Raw genomic sequence first — 13,844 nt, forward strand, 5'->3', positions numbered from 1 at the left:
GACTGGCCTCTTTTTTTTTTATTATTATTATTATTTGCATATGTGAAAGAACAAAAAAGATCAAGAACAAAGCAGTGATAAATGCAAGTCCAATGGAGAAGCATATAATGGAGCTGAAAGCAGAAAATAACAAACTGTTGTCCAGACTGACTGGGCTTGGAAACTCTGGGAAAACAGTAGCAGATGAAACCAGTATGTATTACAAAGTTAACCCTGCTAAAGGAACTACAAGTACCAGATGGCTCAGAGTTTCTCAAAATGTCATCTGGAGCCCTTTCTAGTGGCCTATGGCATTAACAGCATAGGGGGACTGGTAGAGTTGAGAGAGGTTCAATCCTTGAGGGGGGATCTGGGGGAAAAATCTGTCTGGGATTGGTCCTGCTTTGAGCAGGGGATTGGACTAGATGATCTCCTGAGGTCCCTTCCAACCCAGATATTCTATGATTCTATGAGATATAGGTTCATGGGAAGTTCTCTCTTCTGAACTGGACAAAAGAGAGAGCTGGAAACCCTCTAAGGAACAATGTAAAGCTATTGTGCATATGTAGTTTTATAGATGGTCATGTAATATTACTAATAATACTTAACACTTGTATAGCATGTCTCATCATATGCTCTCAAAGCACTTTACAAAACATGAAACCCATTATTGCCAACCTCAAGCATTCAAAAACCAGGAGTCAAGCCCCATAAAAATCATAAGATTGGCTTAAAAATCATGAGACTTTTTATTGAAATAGTAAAGTGTATACTCTTTTTTTTTTATTTGCCTTCCAGTTTCTGCACCATTAGGGTATACCCAGTTCTTGTTTTCAGACTTTTCTCCACAACCATAAGAGCTAAAAACTGTTTTAAACAATAAAAGCTGAGATTTTCATGTAATCACATGATTCCAGTAGTTGGGGCTTTAAAAAAAAATCTCACACACACTCCTCCCCCAAATATTACAAGACTGGCAGTAAGCTCATAAGGGTTGGCAACACTAATTTTCACAACATGCTCGTGAGGCAGGCAGGTACTATCTCTATTTTACAGATTGGGACAGTCGGTCACAGAGAGGATATCTGATGCATCCAAGAAGAGTAGAAAGACTATTCCAAGGACACTTCTGAATTTGGATCTTTTTCTTTTCCTTTAGCAGGGACTGCCAAGAGTCTAGCTTGCTTTCTAAACTTTGCATCTGAAAGTTGCTGCATTAACAGAGGGAGCTAACGGAGCTCCTGTATTTCTATCTGTAAATACGGAGATGCTATATTATGATTTAATCACTTTATAATGGTTATTCAGACATTATCAAAACAGGTACTTCTTTTGGAAGTTAAAAATTAATACATGACGATTAAATTCACAGGGGTTTTGTGCCTTTGTATGTACACACATCCCAGCTGAAATTTCCTCTCTCTTTCCCCTTCCAGAAGAACTGCGATGTTTGCTGGCTGAAAATGAACTGCGGATTCGGAATATTCAGTTAACATGGGAATATCGTCTGGAAGAAGCTCGGAAGGAATGGGAACAGCAGTATGCTGCAATTACTCAGGTAAGCTTTTTCTTTAAAGGGCAGTGCAAGTTATAGACTTACTATAGTTCCTTTCCAGTCTTCCTTTGGCTACCATGTCTGTCCACACTTGGCTTGTTTTAAAAGATACATTACTTTTAAAGGTTTTTTTTTTCTAAATCTAGTTGCCTCTTCATGTGTCTTTAAGTTTGGATAAATTGCAAAAGCATGCCACTTAAATTGTGTTATATAATAATCAGTTATAACATCTTTTGTTTATAGCCATTATTGTTCCATTTAATGTGATTATGAGGAAGAGTGGTTACTTTTGGAAACAAAGCATTTGTATATAAAGAAAATCAAGCCATGTACAAAACTTACAAGACCCAGGCCTGTATCATTCCAAGCACTGAGGGATAGAACCAAAGATTTCCCCCTTTAAATGAAATATGAAGTTAACTAACTTTAACAAACATTTACAAATGTTTTCTGACTTGCATTATTTAAAAGAATAATTAACTTTTTTAATTGGAGTGTTAAAAGTAACCATTCTTAATATGATTTTTTTTCTAGACTTTTTTCCCCAATGAAAAAAGCCTTGCCATGTATTTAAAAACACAATCTTGCCTTTGAATTAAGGGATAGGAAGATCCATGTTATGGCAAGTTACAAGTTAGCCCCTCCCAATTTATTGTCTCTTATCTCTTCATTCCTGCCATCTGCCGATGAAGTCAGCCTCCATCAGTCATTTGCCTGCTTCTTCTCAAATCACCTTTGTGTTTTCCTCAAAGCCACCCTTTGCTTTGAATAGTCTCCCTGAATTAGTCAGCAAAGCCACTACCCTTTCCTCCTTTGAATCCTGCCTTAAGACCCATTTCAGCTATGACACACATGGTAACTGCCAACTGATAATGGCTATGTGGATGGCCAGTTTGGATACATGATATTTAGTTATATTTTATAGTGTATTTTTAAAAGTTTGCTCACAATTATTACTGTTTCATGCATCCTCCCTGTTCTTTATGATTCACAGTTACAACCACTTTTTGTGTCTTGTCTTAAATTAGACTGTAAGGTCTGAGGAGCAGGGACGATCTTTGACAGGATGTTTGTACAGTGCCTCTCCCTATGGGACTCTGATCCTGACTGAGCCCTCTAGATGCTACTGCAATATGAATAATAATAACTATTATGCCCATGCCACTTAACAGATAGTAGGCCAAGGGCAGGGCCGGCTCTAGGCACCAGCGCTCCAAGCATGTGCTTGGGGCGGCACTTTCCAAGGGGCGGCACTCCGGCTCCTTTTTTTTTGTTGTTTTTTGTTTTTTTTTTGTTGCTTGGGGCACAAAAAGTCAGGAGCCGGCCCTGAGCGGAGGTGAGCTGCGGCAGTGGGGGGCATGGGGAGGGCTGCAGGAAGTAACCCTGGGGGGGAGCTCAGGAACCACCCCCCACCGCCGCAGATCACCTCCGCTCCGCCTGCTCCCCTGAGCGCGCTGCCGCCGCTCCGCTTCTCCTCCCTCCCTCCCAGGCAGGGCTGGCTCTGGCTTTCTGGCCGCCCCAAGCAAAAAAAAAACCGCGGTGGCCAGAACAGCAAAGCGAAAAAAAAAAAAAAATGAACCTGCGGCGCGGCCGGAGCCAGGGTGCAGAGGGACTCCCTGCCCTGCAGATGTGCCCCGGCTAGCGGGGGCAGTGGGAGAGAGAGAAGGGGGGCGGCCAGGGCTTCAGCAGGGCGCTGCCACGCAGCCCCTCCCGCCGTGCCCCCTGCCGGGAGGGCTCCACACCACTCCGGTCGGCTGGGAGGAAAGGACGCGGTCTACCCTGCCGGGCTTGCTGCAGGGCGCTCCCGTCCTCCACGCCGCTGCCCCCTACAGGGCGGCCGGAGCGGAACAACAACAAACAAACAAACAAAAAAGTGGCCCTGCTGCCCTAGGATTGGGCGGAATGCCGCCTCCTACAAGCTGCCGCCCCAAGCACCAGCTTGCTCGACTGGTGCCTGGAGCTGGCCCTGCTCCCAGGCTTGCCGCGCGGATCAGCTGTTTTGTGGCAAGCCTGGGAGGGAGGGAGGGAGAAGCGGAGCGGCAGCGGTGTGCTCAGGGGAGCAGGCGGAGCGGAGGTGAGCTGCAGCAGTGGGGGGCGCGGGGAGGGCCTCAGGAAGTAACTCTGGGGGGGAGGGACAGAGGAACCGCACCCCCCCAGCTCACCTCCGCCTCCTCCCCCGAGCGCGCTGCCGCTCCACTTCTCCCCCCCTCCCTACCCAGGAGGGATAGGAGGGGAAATGCGGCACGCCGGTGGGAGGAGGCGGGGCCATGGATTTGGGGAAGGAGTGGAGTTGGAGCGGGGCCGGGGGGGCACGGGAAAATTTTTTTGCTTGGGGTGGCAAAAACTTGGAGCTGGCCCTGGCCAAGGGGAAATTCCAAAAGAGTGCCCTCATTTTGATCTATATTTTATTTCATGATCTAAAACAGCACCAATAAGAGAGCGTGAGCTAACATAATCCATGAGAATAATGTGTAAAAACAACTGTCTGCACCTTCTAAACTCATTAAAGCTGAAGTGAGACTAGTAATAACCTAAACAACATGAATTGTAATTGAATCATTAATCAAACTAATCATTTTTCCACCCACTTTTATAGTTTCACCTTTGTCGTTTCTTTTACGTATCTGGGCATTTTTTGAAAAACTGATTGTGTTTTGGGAAATGTTTGTGTGATGATTTATTATCTATTGTTTAGAGTTGTGAATGTTTGGTATTCAGATATTTTTCAGGATGTCCTCGAACAGCCCGTGTTTATGATCTCCTTAACAACAGAGGGGAAAAAAGTAATCCTCCATGTATATTATCAGCTGTCATTTGGCGCTTTCCAACATATGTCACTAAAATAATGTGAATCTGAACTCTTTATCAGGAGAGACGGATGATGGAGACATTCCCATATCTCTTGAATATCAATGAAGACCCTCAACTCTCCGGGGTTCTCAAGCACTTCATTCAGGACGGTACTCTATTTTATTTGCTTCATATTCTAGTATTAAGTGCTGCACGAATTTACATAGCTCGTAGGGATGCTTCTTTCTGTACCTTACAATTCATCATAACCGAATGCTGTTGTGCTAATTTATGCTCTTAAGTATCACGTTGCTCAGCCACACATACATGTAATGAAATTGTTGTGGTTTTTCAGGGTCTAACCTTGTCTAAGCAGTTCTTTTCCACTGTCAAACGTGCTCCTTTTATTTGTTAATGTGGCAAAGCTCACATAAAAGGATTCAAATTAGAGGAATGTTTTAGGTTATTAAAATACAATAGAAACCTAACCTGTGAAAGTAATCATATCAGACTTGCTAGGTGTCAGTTACTGATAGCTGGAAATATGCCCTTGTCACTTCGCAAGTTAATTTATTGATATCTGATCCAGTTTCCATCATTTGTCACCTGACTCCAGCAGGTTCTTTTCCTTTGCCTACAAAACACTGCTTCTTCCGCTGGCAACATTTTCTTTTCATGACTGCAAGGAGCTGCAGTTTGGAGGGCTGGCTCAACTAATGAGGATTAGGCAGCTCACAGACCAGTTAGGTTGTTGTGCACATGGCATTTAGTCCACAAGACTAAATATCCTCAGCGTCCGGAATAGCTCAATTTCTAAATGCTATAAAATGCCTCCATAATTATTTATGGGTACAAAATCAGAAGCCAAGTGTGGAACCTTTTATATAAATCAGGACCCAGAATACGTTAAAAGCATTAAATATATATTTAATATTCAGATAATAGCAGTAACATGACAGGTCTCTCAGTCAAGCACAACTCATCAGATTCACAAAAAAGTTGAAATGCAAATGCAATTATTTTAAGCGGTGAGTGTAACTGTTGTTACCCAGAGCAAATCACTTATGCCAAAAAAATTTAATTCTTTCAGGTTCATGTGATGTTGGTCAGTCAGCCTCAAATGCAATAACCCTTAAAGGTTTAGGGTAAGTATACATAAATTAGTAAGAGACAAGACACAATAGTCTGTGTCTTTTTTTTGTTTTAACCAGAGAAATGTATATTATATTGCATATATATGAGCTGTGAGAACTTGGCTGTTGTAACATGAACCTTTTTTATGAAGAGAGGAGGAAAAATAGGCTCTTTTCAAAACTGTCACAAGTGTTAAGTTAAATTGCAATATTTAATTCAAAGTTCAGCTATTAAATTGTCATAAAGCTAAAAACTTACACAACAACTTTAAAAATACTGATTTATTCTTAATTTGGGGACTTTAGTCCTAATGAGCTAGAGAGACAAGGTGCATGAGGTAATGTCTTTTATTGGACCGACTTCTGTTGGTGAGAGAGACAAGCTTTTGAGCCACACAGAGCTCATGTTTTCAAGGCCATCAGCCAATCCAAAACCAGCTACCTCAGTGACTGCATCATAACCCACCAAGGTAGCTGCATGCTTCTGAGACAGTGCAGCTCACAAAACACAGGGCAAAACATGAGTGAGACAAACTTTGTGTTTTTAAAAAAAAAAAAAAAAAAAAGAGTCCACTAGACCTGATCTGAACAGGTTTCAATGAGGCAGCATGTAAAATGCCAACAGCACATCTACATTATACTTCTACCATTGCTAATGCCAATAGAGTTGAACTTATTTTAGCAACTGTGTGACATGTTACACAGGACCTTAAGTCGTGAGTTCTTCAGGGTATTTATTTATTTGGATTTAAATAGATACACAGTAAGGCCTATCCCAGATTCTAGGTGTCCTTGCCATCAAATAAAAACGCACAACAAACATCATTACAGATCTACAACAGCAGCACGTTCTCCCCTATACAGATAGCCACCCAGTAGCAAATCACATCACAAACCGAATCAATATCTCCTCACCCAAATTCCCCAAAGAAACCCCACCGCCAGCCACTTCAGCCGTTGCCAAATGCCTGCTCAACAGTAATAGGCTTTGCAGCATGCCTTGAAGGTCTACAAATCTGGGTTATTTTGGACCAAGTTAAGGGAGTTGAATCCCAAAGTCATCGGGCCCTCCCAGAATGCCCTGCCAGCAGCGTCTTCTGTTCTATTCCAAGGGAGCTTCAGCTTTGGTGTCTCTGCTGATCTCAAGTGTGGTATATGTCCTGGGGAGGAGAGGCAGTTTCTCCCAGGTTGGATGATGTGGACAGTGCCTAGCCTAGCACATTGTAGGGGCTACTGGAATACAAGTAAAAGTTTATTATCTTCAAAATTAGAATAAATATTTTTTCAGAATTTTGAGATGGGAAATGTTTACTTTTAGTTTGATTCTTAAGAGATCCATGAATTGCAAAAAGTATTTTATCTTTCAGCATTTTGGACAAGCATGCTACATTCACAAATACTGAGGGCAAAGTTACCATAACGCCGCGGCAAAAGTGCAAAGTTGTTATCAATGGTGTACCCATCACTATGAACACTAAACTGCAGCATCTGGTAAGTTTTCCTGGAGAAGGAAAGAATCAGAAATGGGGATTGCAGATCAGAAAGATTCTTACAAATTCTAACCGGAAATCATTTCTGTAAGTAGAGATACAGTAATTATCTATAATGGTAACTTTTAATAAATAGGTTAACTTAAACAGGAGTAACCATGTGTTTTTAAAAAGAAGGTATTATAGAGAAAACAAGAGCCAATTCCTGTAATCCTTACTTGCCTGACTAATCTCTGTCCGGAATATAGCACTAGTGACTTTCATGTTGAGTAAAGATTACTTGTAGGATTGGGACTTGAGGTATTCTAGGGACAATACATTTTAAATGAGTACCTGCCTCTTTTAAAAATACATAGCTCTTCTTTGAGTGGCTCTGCATATTCCTACTCATGGATACCGCGCCACCTTGTGGTACTTTGCAGTAGAACCCTCTTCAAGCAGTGTCCGCTAGAGCAGTGGTTCTCAACCAGGGATCCAGGGCTCCCTGGCGGGCCGCAAGTAGGTTTCAGAGGGTCCTCCAAGCATGGCCAGTGTTAGACTAGCTGGGGCCCAGGGCAGAAAGCCGAAGCACCACTGCATGGGGCTGAAGTCCGGGGCCCTGAGCCCTGCCACCTGGGGCTGAAGCCCAAGCCTGACCAATGTAGCTTTGTGGGGGCCCCTGTGGCATGGGACCCCAGGCAATTGCCCTGCACTAACACCAGCCCTAGCTTTTCTGTGCAGAAAACTAGTTACTGTGGCACAGGTGGGCCATGGAGTTTTAATAGCATGTTGGGGGGGGGGGGTTCAGAAAGAAAAAGGTTGAGAACCCCTGAGCTAGAGTGCTCTCACACTCCACCCCCTCCCCTCAGTGACCTGACACACGGAGGGTGAGGCTATGTGGGGTGGACCACCCTCTCCACCTCGGTTCTTTCCCAACTGCATGCCAGAACAGATGTGAACCCTTCCTGTCTCTTCAACGCCGGGGTCCTGTTTTCTTCTAGTTAGTATTGGTTTATATATACTAGAACCTCAGAGTTACAAACACCTTGGGAATGGAGGTTGTTCGTAACTCTGAAATGTTCATAACTCTGAGCAAGATGTTATGGTTCTTTCAAAAGTTTACAAGTGAACATTGACTTAATTCAGCTTTGAAACTTTACTAAGTAGAAGAAAAATGCTGCTTTTTAACCATCTTAATTTAAACAAAACAAGCACAAAATCTTTCCTTGTCTTGTCAAATCTTTTTTAAAACTTTCCCTTTATTTTTTTTATCAGTTTACCTTTAACACAGTACTGTACAATATTTGCTTTTCCTTTTGTCTCTGCTGCTGCCTGATTATGTGCTTCCAGTTCCAAATGAGAGGTGTGTGGTTGACTGATCAGTTTGTAATTCTGGTGTTCGTAACTCTGAGGTTCTACTGTAGTTAGTCAGCAAGTAGTTAGGTTATTTCCCCAGTTCCAGGATATGGAGGAACTGAAGAAGCAAAAGAAGCCAGGATTTAAGAGGTTTGCTTCCTGCCCAGCTGTCTTCTCAGTATCATACGACCATGTGCACTATCTGAAGTGTCTGGGCCATCTGCGAGACCTTTACCTCTAGAACCCACAAGGACAGGGAGACTTGTCTGCAGCCCCTTCTGCTGAAGGAAGCCCTTGGGGCTAGACCTTATGGACCCATTCAGTCGTCTGTTCCAAGGTCTAAAAAGCCAGCCTCAGCCCCAGTGGCCTCCAGGTTCTAGCTTACTGCAGGGTTCCATGAAGCTGCAGCCCCTATGAGGGCCAGACTCTGTTTCTGCCGCTTCCTCAGTCAAGCCCAGCTACAGTACTGACGAAAAAGAAGCATAGGAGTAAGACGGCCAATGTTAACAGTACCAGTTCCCATGCATCAGAACTTTTGGACCTGTCTAATTTGGCTAGGGCCGCTATAGATCCTTACAGGAGACCTGTTCCACCTACAGTTTCAGTAATGAAGGAGATGAGTCCATGTGTATCTTCAGATCTGATGATGTTTGAACCTTCAGACCTGTTGTTGTTGTTTCCTGATCCAGCTTCTGTTCCTGTCCAGCTACCTCCTTGGTTCCAGAGAGTTCTGTCATTATGGCAGCTGGGGCTGCGAGACGACAGGTTTCTCAGAATGAAGCAATGCCTATTAAAGATTCAAAGTTGCCCCACACAGAGAGTAAGGTTATTCCTGGGTCTCATGGGGTTTATGGCAGCCACAACATATGTGACTCCGTTTGTCCCAGGTCTATAGTCCAAGTTGGGACAGTCTTCAGCTGTTGAGCACCAGGCCTCAGAACATCATAGCCTCTAGACGGGTGGTCAAGTAGGATGAACATGCTCATGGGTGTGTAGTTCAGCGCTCTGGGTCCATCCTGGACAATGACTTTGGAAGTGCCAATCAATGGTTGAGGGGGCATCTGAATCACTCAACAGTTGAAGGGGAATGTTGTACATCAGTGTACTGGAATAATGTAGTTGCAGATTGTCACAGCAGGAGCAGCTCCCAGATGCATGAATGATCCCTGAAGGATCAGCTGGTTCAGACCATTCTTTCCAGATGGGATCAACCAATCATGGACCCGTTTGTGACAAGGTTCAACAGAAAATGTCCTATTTCTGTTGCAGAGCAAGCAGGCACAGTTTGTCTCTGTCAAATACTTTCCTACTACAGTGAGGGCAGGTTTTAATGTACGCCTTTTCCTTTGATACAAAAGGGGATAAGGAAAATACGTAAGGACAGAGCAAGGATGATGCCCATTGCCCGAGCTTGGCCTTGTTAACCATGGTTCACAGATCTCCTTCAGCTGTCTGGTGGAGTCTTCACACGCCTCTTTCTGTCTCCAGATCTTCTGTTCCTGGAGCGGGGCAGCATCTTTCACCAGGGCCTGCAGACCCTTCACCTGACAGTGTGGATGATCTGACTGTAACTCTGTCTGCACTTGAGCAATCGTGTTCAGTCCTCATCGATTTGTCAAAAACAAACCGTGTCAAACTAACCTGATATCCTTCTTTGACAGGGCAACAAGCCTTGTGGATGGAGGGAAGCAATAGAATATATCTTGACTCTAGTAAGAGTTTTGATATTCTCTCTCCTGACCTCATAAACAAGCTAGAGAAATATAGCCTAAATCAGCAGTTCTCAACCCGCGGGCCGCATGCAGCCCAATTAGCACACAGCAGGGCCACAGCTGTGTGCTAAAGGCCACAGGCCACGCAGATCCAGGTTACTGACTGCCTGACCGCTCAGCACCGCAGGGCTGTCCTGTCCAGGCAGGGCGCGGCACTGTGAGGTTGGGATCACCAGCCGGCCCTGGGTGGTGGGGTTCAGCGGGGTCTGGGGCTGCCAGATCCAGGAGGTGGGGTTCAGCACGGTCCGGAGCTGTGGGGTCCGGAGCTGCCGGCCCTGTGTGGCAGGGGCTGGCGGGTCCAGTGGCGGGGCTGCCACTGGGCCCTGCACATCAGGGTCCAGAGTCCCTGCTGCCGGGCCCCCCTGCACAGGGCTCCACTCCTGGCCCCACTTCGTGTAGGGGTCTCTGGGTGGGAGGCGCTGGGCATAGGGGTTTGTGGGGTGAAGCCTGTGGGGAGAGTGCTCTGGTTCTCAACCTGTGGTCCAGGTAACACATTGTGGGCTGCATATGTGGCCCACAATAATAAATAGGTTGAGAGCCACTGGCCTAAATGAACTTACTGTAAGGTTGGTGCACAACTGGTTGGAAAACCATACTCAGAGTAGTTATCAGTGGTTCACAGTCAGGCTGGAAGGGCATATTGAGTAGGGTCCCACAGGGATCTGTCCTAGGTCCAGTTCTATTCAATATCTTCATAAATGATTTGGATAATGGCATAGAGAGTATACTGATAACGTTTGTGGATGATATTAAGATGGGAGAGGGTTGCAAGTGCTTTGGAGGACAGGATTAGAATTCAAAATGACCTTGACAAACTGGAGAAATGGTCTGAATTAAATAGGATGAAATTCAATAAGGACAAATGCAAAGTACTACCCTTGGGATGGAATAATCACTTGCACGAATACAAAATGGGAGATGACTGCCTAGAAATATGCAGAACCACTCAAAGAAGAAATGAAAGTTACTTACCTGTAACCAGAGTTCTTCAAAGTGACTCTGGATAGTCACTTCCCACCCTCCTTCCCCTCTCTGTCAGAGTCCCTGTGATTGTGTATCTGGCTTTGCAGTGGAAGGAACTGAGGTGGAGAGCATGCTTTACCCCTGTATAGTCTCACCCTCAGTGCATTGGGACACTGAGGGGAAGAGCTGGGGCATGAAAGTGCTCAAGCTGACACTGCTAGAAGAGGGTTCTACTGCAAGGCAGCACAGTACCATAAGTAATGATGCAAAGCCCATCTTGAACTCTAGTTATAGGTAAGTAGCCTTCATTTACTATTGAAGCTTAAGTTAAAAGAATGTCTTTAACCTTAGTATGTTTAGTACAGACCTGAATGTTACACCACTGTTGTTTAATGTTGCATGTCTGACTCCTGGGGGCATTCTGCGCCAAAAAATTAAAAATTCTGCACACAATATTTTAAAGTTCTGCTAAATTCTGCAAATTTTATTTGTCAAAATAACACTACATAATTATGCACATTTCTTCAGTCCCTTCACCTTCCTTATGGGATAGCAGATTTCTGCATATCAGTTTGCAGATAGCAAACAGATAAAGTGCTAAAAAGAGAGCACTTTAAGTGAGAAACATCACATCCTTGAGTTTAACCAGCACCATGTACTTTAATCTTCAGGATCGTGTTATTTTGGGATCAAACAGTGCTTACCTTTATGTTGGATTTCCTGCAGAACGCACCAATGAGGACTTGATCAGATATGATTATGATTTCTTTCAGTCAGAGCTGGCGGCAGCAGAGGGCTTCAGTGTAGATAAACTTGGTAAGCATTACTGCTTGTGTACTGAGCTAACATAGTTCTGTGAGGTGACTGGGGTTGTGATAAGAGTACTTCTAAATCTACCTTTCCTTTTTGCAGTTAGACTGTAATACTTAATGTGGGCTGATGCTGCACAGTGCCTCAAGGGAAAGATGAGACCCTACCAATCACATTTTACCTACCCAAATTCTTCTATTTTGTAAATGTTTTACATTTTAGATTTTTAAAAGTTATTCCAATACACAGAGAAAACTAATTCATTCATTAAAACAATATTTATTATGCATGTTTTGTCTCCAGTACCCATGTACATGTTTTTAAAACCTAACACTATAGCATTGGTGTATATTTGGGAGTTTATACTGTACTGTTGTGAATAAACAAAAAATGTTCTGAGTTTTTGCATAGTCTCTCAGAATAAGTTAATTGATTTCCTGTCATGTCTCCCAAAATTATCTCATTTCAAGCATACGTCAATGTATTACTCGTCAGGATTTCCCTTGTTATCTCAAAAGTAATTGAAGTATGTATTTAAAAAAAAAAATCAAACTTTCCCTGTAAGCAGCAATCACCAGCTTCTAAGGCCTGGTCTACACCTAAAACTTAGGTCGACCTAGCTTATGTCACTCAGGGCTGTGAAAAATTTCACACCCTATAGGTTATAGTTAGGTTGACCTCGCACTCACTATAGACTAGAGTTCTGTTGACCTAGCGACCACCTCGTGGAGGTGGAGTCCTACATGGAAAAACCCCTTCCTTCGATGTAGGAATCAACTATGCTACATCAGCACAGCTGCAGTGCAGACATGGCATAAGAAATTAGATCAGTTTATTTTTAATAACATAAACACCCCAGACTAGAAGTCCACACAAGATTGCTTGCTGAGAGGTCAAGATTGTCAAGTGAGCAATCCATGATGTGTGTTCTTCTATAGCTCTCTTCCAGAAGGCTTTGTGTGGGCAGGAGCACCAGAAGTGCTCTACCTTTCCCCTTGCTCCACTACTCCTCCAGCAATCAGCTGCACTTAGTTTTGATAAACTGTTTCAATTCTTACTGAGTTGGGTACCACTGGTACAAAACTTGATAGTAACTTTCTTATATTGTTACCGAAATGGAATTATTCCCTGGTCTTCTCCAAATAGCTCCCACTGCTCATCTAAAATTTGCTCTTCCTCTTCTTGCCCCCACTTTCTTATATAACTACATTTGTCTCGCAGTGCATCTAGGAGATCACACTGCAAAAGGTCTTTCCTTAAAATGAAATTTTCGTACTTTTTTTTTTTTTTTTTTTCTCTTCACACTTTTTTTTTTTCAGTCCCAAAGGTAAAATGTTTGGTTTGTGGATATTAGAACAGAGAAATCCTGAGAAGCACTTGTAAATGTAGGAATTTACCATTCTTAAAGAAATGGCTCCCTGTAGTTTCAGTCAAATACACTGGTGTACATGACTCCATGTGCTAAACAATTGTCAGGTTGCTGTCTGTTATTGAACAGCTGCTATGTTTCACATGTGAGGTGGCTCCTTTCCAGAGAAAAGTGTAGTGATTCCATACAGTTGTAAAATTATTTGGGAGATAAGTATATTAATACTACTATCACTGCCTCTCTCCAACAGATAATAAACCAAAAATATTTCTGAAGAGTAACACCTATAAAATTTAGGGAAGCTGGAAAACTGTACCCAACTCCATAGTCAAATTTTGCAAATCTTCATAATGGGCTGAACCAAAACTCCAGATCCAAACATACATCCAGACTTCTTGTGTTTAAAATCTAAATCCTAGGTCCAGACTTTTTAGCTGTGACTAATCTCTAGCAAGAACATGAGGACCAACTGACTTGTGAATGGCTGTGCCATTGATACCATATCAAATTTTGAGTACATATTAAAATATGTAAAAGTTTCTGGGGAATATTGCATGCATACATATATACATATACCTGTATATAGCTGATAGTATTTGCCATCCATAAGTAACCCTAGTTTAAACTCTTCCTGAAAATGGATTGTCT

The 13,844-nt window shown here is 43.2% G+C and overlaps 1 protein-coding gene across 1 annotated transcript in view; it reads left to right on the forward strand.

Moving 5' to 3' along the window:
* The window catches only part of LOC113406211 (kinesin-like protein KIF28P), a 51,230-nt gene that overhangs the window by 16,492 nt on the left and 20,894 nt on the right, over positions 1-13,844 (forward strand). Inside the window, exons 9-14 of the mRNA XM_026649513.1 lie at positions 50-192; positions 1,416-1,537; positions 4,404-4,494; positions 5,415-5,469; positions 6,825-6,948; positions 11,689-11,833. Of these exons, the coding sequence (XP_026505298.1) occupies positions 50-192; positions 1,416-1,537; positions 4,404-4,494; positions 5,415-5,469; positions 6,825-6,948; positions 11,689-11,833 (680 nt within the window). The remainder of the gene's footprint in view (positions 1-49; positions 193-1,415; positions 1,538-4,403; positions 4,495-5,414; positions 5,470-6,824; positions 6,949-11,688; positions 11,834-13,844) is intronic.

The sequence above is a fragment of the Terrapene carolina genome, unplaced genomic scaffold, assembly GCF_002925995.2.
Source record: "Terrapene carolina triunguis isolate 2854851 unplaced genomic scaffold, T_m_triunguis-2.0 Scaffold85, whole genome shotgun sequence".
Classification (NCBI taxonomy): Eukaryota; Metazoa; Chordata; order Testudines; family Emydidae; genus Terrapene; species Terrapene triunguis.